The 6918-nt window shown below is 33.0% G+C and overlaps 1 protein-coding gene across 1 annotated transcript; it reads left to right on the top strand.

Moving 5' to 3' along the window:
* The first annotated feature begins 5383 nt into the window (after nucleotides 1-5383).
* On the top strand, nucleotides 5384-6446 carry LOC146723503 (uncharacterized). Its single transcript, XM_085481835.1, has 2 exons — nucleotides 5384-5484; nucleotides 5562-6446. Exons 1-2 carry the CDS (start codon nucleotides 5384-5386, stop codon nucleotides 6427-6429), a joined length of 969 nt encoding a protein of 322 aa, XP_085337961.1. The 3' UTR covers nucleotides 6430-6446.
* Nucleotides 6447-6918: the final 472 nt, after the last annotated feature.

Raw genomic sequence — 6918 nt, 5'->3', positions numbered from 1 at the left:
TATCACTAATGCTTTGCGCGTTGTAGCTTTTTTCAAGGCCCACTTAAGCGAAAGGCTAGCGAATCGACGATGCGACTTACCGCGACGCACTAGGAGTCCGCCGATATTTCCCGAATGAGCTATTACACGTCGAAAATTGTCCAGCGGATTCAACGCGATTGCGAGAATAAATTCCTACGAGTGACTCCAAGAATCGACTCTTCCGGCGAAAAAAAAGATTATTTCAAAAGTACAATCGGAACTCATTCAGTAATACAATCGACAATGTCGGAAATTTCGCGTCGAACATTCATGCCCGATTACTCTCGCGACAACGTAGCTCGAAAAATTAGCGCGGCGCGCAAACTTTTGGCGGCTCGAGCCTGAGTGAAAACACGCGATTTTCGACAAACAATGCTGGGTACTTATTACGTTGTCGTTGGTGAGTTTGTTCAACGAAGTAAAATCACAAAGTGAGAGATTCACCTAGGGTTGTCTACGCTTCTATTGGTCAAATCTAGTGAATCTCCCCCATTTTTGTGATTTTATCTCGTGAGCAACCTCACCCAAATAACCGTAATAGGTACCCCTGAGCGAGTTCGCGATGACGAGATCAATCGCACCTACATTTGCGATTACGATATCGGGTACTATTACGTTATTTGGGTAAGTTGCTCACGCGATAAAACTCACAAAAATTAGAGATTCACAAAAAAAAAAAAAAAAAAAAAAAAAAAAAAAAAAAAAAAAAAAAAAAAAAAAAAAAAAAAAGATTTTGACCAATCGAAGCGTAGACACCTAGTGAATCTCTCACTTTGTGATTTTTTACCTCGTTAACAAACTCACCCAAAGACGTAATAATACCACAACACGCGACGCGATCATATTTATGCCTTAATTAACACGTAAGGACTAATTAATACCCGTACTCGTTTCTTTCGTGGACGAACGCGCAAATTTAATCTACACAATGCGAAGTAAGACTAGAGTGAGCATGCAGCATCAGAGAGAAAGATGAGAGCGGGCCAGTTTCGGCCGTCGTTTTGTGGCTGTTACCGTTTTTACGGGACTGCTTGAGCGCCCTCGCACACCCCTTTTAATATCGGGAAGCGACTAACTGCAGCACCCATTTTTCTGTCGGGGTCGATAAAGTTTGTATTTTGGTGCGAGTCCCGTGCTACGCCCCATAGTTTTTCGTTTTAACACAGTATCACGTATTCATTCTGTATATGTGCGATCTTTTCCTTAATTTATATATATATTATAGATATATATGTCTTATATAATTTTGTATAAAAACTAAAATATAATTATTAAAATATATATATATATGTATATGTGTAATGCATATATAATCTTATTTTAATTAAAATAACAAGACGATTAATTGTTCGACCACCTGGATTTTGGAATGTACTTTTTAATATATATTATATTATATTTACTATTTATCGCGCTTCTATATATGAAGTGCAATGTCCACGTGCAATACTGTCAATTAATTTAAGTTTCCATCCTAATGTATCAGGCCGTAATAAAAGAAACGTCAATAGCATACTAAGCCGAGCAACTAATATGTACGAGCTGAAATCTGGACATTTTCATGTTCAAACCCCTGCCTTTTTCAGATTTTTTTTTTCACTTTTTTCAAATAAATTATTATGGTAATGTGTAATAATCAATATATCATTATTTGATAATTTGTTTTTTTGTAATGGAAAAATAAATTAATTTTTTAATTCTGCAGGCATTTAATATTAATGCAAACGCCCACACACATAATTTAGATATTCAATTTTTTTTAGTCAAATGTTTCTGCAATCTGTATCCGACAATCAGTCCACTCGCTGTCCACAGATTGCATCGCATAATACGCTCAGAGTTATAATACGATAGAGATCGCTTTAACGCTGTTTTCCCTTGAATAAATAAATTTTACGTGTTTTGTGTACGCGGGTTAGTAATATTTGTTTCTTTCAATAATTTAACTATAATTAGTTTTTTAATTAATATTATTTTTAGTGTTAGTTGTTTATTTGTTAATGTCTGTTTCTTTTAATTTCGCATATTTTTAATTTTCTTTTTTTCTTTTGGTGTTGTGCTAATATTATTTTTTATTTACCAATGTCCGCTAAAACACCGTTTTACGATAAATGTGTGTATTAATTGCCCAAATATGAGGGACAAAAGATGTAAAACGTTTATTTCCGATTCCATTACAAACGGGTTTCAGACAAATTATTTATGGTTTTACGCAAAGTGGTGATTTATAAAATTGATTTACTTATTATATCAATATATGATATAATTGATAGTTTGAACAAATATATATTATATATTCTTTGTTTTTAAATAAAATCCTTTCAATATTATTTATGTTGACGATGGATTACGTTGCAAAGTGTTTCTTTTTGCCGTCGTTTTTCTTGATTCGCCGAAACGGTTTCGCTAATCCTGTGCGAAAAAAAACGATTCTCGGGTGTTTGTTGGTGCGTTGGCGTGAGTTGTTATGTATCAGTGTCAGTTCGTCTGTCAGCGCGTGGGTCGGGAGCGAATGAAGTATGAGGAAGAGGGGGGGTGCGTGCTAATGTGTATAAACAACAATAGTGTTTATAGAAGCTTTCAGAGGGACATGGGGTCGGGGACCCTGGCTGCGTGCGGTCAAGGCTTGTTTGAGAGCGTGAGAGCTGCTGCTGCTGACTGATCTCGTGCCATCGTGCCGCGCGTGCTCAGCTGCTCGTCGTCGTGGCTGGTGGTCGTGGTCGTGGCACATGTCGGCGAAGCGCCGGCCCGGTCGGCGTAATCAAAAACTCGCAAGGCGAATCACTCTGCCAACTTAGAATCGCATACGTAAACATACATAATCATCGACATCTTTTATTTAAAAAAACAAAGAATATATATATAATTCTATTTGTTTCATATATCCTATCAATATATCTTATATATTGATATAAATAAGTGAAATCAATTTTATAAAACTCACCACTATTGCTTTAACCATAAATCCATGTCTCGCACCCGTTTGTAATGGAAATCGAAATAAACGTTTTTCCATCTTTTGCCTAAGATTTGTGTCAATTTTAAATACACACATTTAATCGTAAAACCGTGTTTACTCGCATTGGTAAAATAAAATAATAATTAGCACCAACACCAAAAAAAAGAAATTAAAAAATGCGAAATTAAAGAAAACAGGAACTAACAAATAAACAACTAACACTAAAATAATCTAATTTAAAAACTAATTTATAGTTTAAAATTAATATGAAAAAACAATATACTAAACACGCGTACACACACGTAAAATTATTTATTTCAAGGAAAAACAGCGTAAAGCCGATCTCCTATCGTATTATAACTCTGAGCGTATTTGCGATGCATCTGTGTCAAGCGAGTGGACTGATTGTCGTATACAGATTGCAATAAACATTTTGAATAAAAAAATGATATCTAAATTATGTGTGTGGGCGTTTGCATTAATAATTAAATTCCTTGGGTCAGAATTAAAAAATAATTTATTTTGTTCCATTAAAAAAAAATTATCAAATAATGATATATTTGATTTATTACACATTTAACACATAATAACTATTTGAAAAAAGTGAAAAAATCTGAAAAAGGCATGGGTTGGAACTTTAAATGCCACGAGTCCAGCTCGTCATCTTAGTTGCTCGGCTACGCATGCTACTTGACTTCTTTTATACAGCAATGATACCTTAGCATGGAAATTAAATAATTGTACATTATTGCACGTTGGGACATTGCACTCATTTACTAGAAGCGCGATAATATTACCTATAATCTAATATATATTAACAATTACATTCCAAAATCCAGTTGTTTTCGAACAATTAATCGTTCTTTTTAATTTTAATTAAAATAAGATTTATATTTTCATTACACAATACATTATATATAATTTTAATCATTATATTTTAGTTGTTTATACAAATTAATATAAATACATATATATATATAATATATATATATAAATAAAGAAAAGATCGCACATATACATCATTAATACGTGATACTGTGTTAACAACGAAATTATGGGCGTAGCACGGACTCGCACCAAATACAAACTTTATCTACCCTGCCAGAAAATGGGTGTGCAGTTAGTTCCGATATTAAAAACGGGTGCGAGGGCGCTTCAAGCATTCCCGTAAAAAAGGTAACAGCCAAAACGCCGGCTTGGCCGCTCTCATCTTTCTCCTGGCACAGCATTCTAGATTGTATTCGAAAATGTATCACCCAGGGTCAAATCGACTCGACTGACCAATCAGGACAAAGAGATCTCGGTCTCCGATTGTCGTTTGATCAAAGTTGCGATATTTGACTGACCATCGGAGACCGAGGATTTCTTTGTTCTGATTGTTCAATGTAGGTGAACATTATCCGACCATATCTAGATGCTTGTCATGGTTATGTATTTAATGAATGAATAGTGCGATTAATTAAGAAGAGAAAATGTCAAATGCACGATGATATTTCATCGTGAGTAAATATTGGCCATTTATATTGTAGTAAGAAAGATTTTCTTTACCATAATTAGATTTTTCCTGGTATTTAACATGAAATACAAGTTTTGGAGAGAAGAAAATATGAAAAAAAGTATAGCATGGATATTTGAAAAAAAAAATAAATGACATCTGAGTGGCATCTACAATAAGCTAAAATCAGTTTAAAGATTAATTCGGTGTATATGTGTTACTTTTATCTTCCTTACCATAAAAATTTTATAAATTAAGCTTGTTTAAAAATTTAATAGTAATTGAAATTACGAATGCACTATGATTAGAATGATTTACATCTTCGTGACAATCACTGATCACGTTAAAGCATGTGATGTTCAGATCATTATTATTGACGACCTTTGTATGTAAAAAGAAAAAAAAGAAAATGCGTCTAACTTTTTGTATCCTCGCTTACGTCCAGAAATCATGCAGTACCATCAGCACTAAGGATATGAATGTGACCAATTTGATAAGCGACTCTTCAAAGGATTTTTTTTCATATTCCTTCATTAAACGCCAATTCCACATGACATACCTTTCTTTGTACATCAGGATAATCATATATTGATTGTGCCATCCTTGGATCACAGAAGTCATCGGCTTCAGCTTTATTCTAAAAACACCAATGATCCAGTAGCCTATTTAACTTTATTGTCTAGTGGATTTTTAAGCACTTCTGATGCTGGACTGTTTTTCATCCGAGTGACATTGATCCTGCAAAATTCTTGTCACCACCAAATTTCTTAAAACGGTTATATTAAATTGTCCAATGCGCACTTGCTATGTAACTAATGTTTTCCAATTAAACAATATTAAACCGAAACTCGGTACCAGCATTAGGGAAAATTGAAGTTTGGGGAACATATCACCTCGTTGTGGGAAAGATGTTGTGGCACAGTGTGTACACTTTATGGACCAAACATCAAGCCACATTGCCTGTAAGCGAGACTAAACCTGAGACTAATACAAATATTACTGACAATAGGTATGCATATATTTATATAATATTAGTACATTACATATCTGTTGTTAACTAATACAGATATTTTTCATGCATTCCAGACAAGAGAATAAAGTGATGTTTGAAGTTCCTGAAAGTTTCTTAGATCCCATTACATGGGAGATAATGACTCAGCCGATTATATTACCTAGTGGCAAAGTAATAGATCAAACCACATTAGAAAAGCATGGACAGAATGAAGCAATCTGGGGTAGACCATTATCAGATCCATTTACTGGCATTGTATTTAATGAACATCGTAAACCAATTATGGCAACTGCATTGAAGTCGAGAATTGATAAATTTCTGTTGGATAATAGTAATTCGAATGAAATAAAAAATATACCAAGAGTTTTAGGCCATAATTCAACTTCAACTGTAGCAGGAGACAGAAGGATAATTAAAGTATCAAAGTGTGTGCTAAACAAAAATTTACTAAAGAGGACTGTCAAAGATGCTAAATTAGATGCATGCAAGCAAACAATGAATGCTTATTCACAGCAAACAAAGAAATTTTGCCATCAACTGCCAGCAGTTATTGTATGTCCCAAACAATCCACTGCCAATACTAATGTAAGATCAAAGCAAAGTTCAAGTTCTTCTAAACTAGTTCATAATAATTCTTATAATCATAGAAGTGATAAATCAGAAAGATTGGTGGAAACTGACATTGACAATTCTCTAGATGGCAATGTAAAGATTCTATTGTCAAATATTAAACGTTTTAGTGCACCAGAAAAAGTAGAGTTACATAATATATCTAATGATTGTAAATGTTGTAATAATAGTATTCTTTATAAACTTCCATGTAAACATGTAATATGCAGAAAAGTATTATTATCTATTGAGAATAGTCAGTGTAAATCTTGTGGACTTTCTTACAAACTGAGTGACATTGAACGAATTCATGACGATATTTTAAATAGATAATAGAAAAATTGTATAATGTTATGAAATATATTTATCAATAATAGAATATTTCAGTTCTTGCTCAATTCTTCAGCTTTATGGATGTAACTCGAATTTTTTCACATTTATTATTTGTCAAATTTTATCCATGTGTGTGAGGAGGGTATGCAAAATATATTATCGTAACACATTGAACCATTCGAGATCAATGTTACATCATTCATGATAATTCCAATGATAAAATTCCTCGCAACATTTTGGCACATACAATATAGTTTACATTTATGTAAAGTCGAAATTACATGTGTGTAAATAATGTTTATAAAAATTTGTTTTTCTATCTCAATATATGATATATTATAACTTATAAATAAAGTTTATACATGTGCTTTTCTTTAATTTGTACGTTTTCGTATGAGTTAATAAGCAACGCTTTTTAAATATTTTTTACATTGTAAATTTTTAATCCCTTTTTTAAATCGTAATAATTTAGCTATATAGTCGTAATAA

This window comes from Nylanderia fulva, unplaced genomic scaffold (genome assembly GCF_048542155.1).
Source record: "Nylanderia fulva isolate GAGA-0341 unplaced genomic scaffold, ASM4854215v1 Scaffold190, whole genome shotgun sequence".
NCBI lineage: Eukaryota > Metazoa > Arthropoda > Insecta > Hymenoptera > Formicidae > Nylanderia > Nylanderia fulva.
The sequence above is the reverse complement of the archived record's forward strand: the minus strand, read 5'-3'. Positions and strand labels throughout refer to the sequence as shown.